The sequence below is a fragment of the Pteropus alecto genome, unplaced genomic scaffold (genome assembly GCF_000325575.1).
Source record: "Pteropus alecto unplaced genomic scaffold, ASM32557v1 scaffold214, whole genome shotgun sequence".
NCBI lineage: Eukaryota > Metazoa > Chordata > Mammalia > Chiroptera > Pteropodidae > Pteropus > Pteropus alecto.
Genome location: NW_006435787.1, coordinates 576,923 through 577,674, shown reverse-complemented (window position 1 = coordinate 577,674; position 752 = coordinate 576,923). Strand labels below are relative to the sequence as shown.

At 65.8% G+C, this 752-nt stretch overlaps 1 protein-coding gene across 1 annotated transcript in view; it reads right to left on the bottom strand.

Moving 5' to 3' along the window:
* ADCY1 (adenylate cyclase 1) overlaps positions 1–752 on the bottom strand; it is a 37,335-nt gene that overhangs the window by 28,309 nt on the left and 8,274 nt on the right. The window contains exon 3 of the mRNA XM_025046483.1: positions 50–197. Coding sequence (XP_024902251.1) covers positions 50–197 — 148 coding nt within the window. The remainder of the gene's footprint in view (positions 1–49; positions 198–752) is intronic.

Genomic DNA, 752 nt, shown 5'->3' with positions numbered 1-752 from the left:
CCCCCACCCCTCAGCCCACCCCCGCTCCCAGGCCCACCACGCAGCCCACCTCACGTTGTCATGCCGCTGGATGTAAATCTTGTGGAAAATCCTCTCTGGGGGCTTCAGGAAGTCTTCCTTCATCTCCATGGCGACATTCCGGGGCAGGAGACTCATGAGCAGCCGCTCCTGGAGGGGAGAGACGGGCGGTGTGACAGGGCAGGGCCATCCCTGCACGTCCCGCAGGTGTCCACCGGGCCTGGACGGCCACTGCACGGGTAACTTGCTCCTGGGCACCGGTGGATGCCGGCATCGCCTCCCGAACAGCCAGCCGCCCGCAGTGCCCCAGCCTCACGAGCACTGGAGCCCGGGAAGGAACGCAGGCTGTCGGCCCAGCTCCCTGCCCCGCCCGCCCCGCATGGAGAGAGGGCCACAGACAGGCTGGAGGAGCCCGCTCCGAGACAGACCGGGGGCCTTTCAGAGACGAGCGGGTCAGCAGGCAGAGCGTGTTCTCTCCTGGTCTCGTCTCGGGGGTCACACATCCCCCCCAGAGGATGGAGGAATATGTGGAATTTTTCCCTGGGGACTCCCTGCTCTCCTGGGCACAGGGAGGTCCCCCCCAACGCAGACATGACTGTTGATATGGCAAGGACTGGGTCACTCTCCAGAGGACCGTGACAAGTGGCAGCCCCACAAGCCTGCGTCCTGTGCGACTCCACCCCGGGACTAACTGAGCTGCCTGTGCACGGAGCAGAGGGGACCAGAGGGGCGTT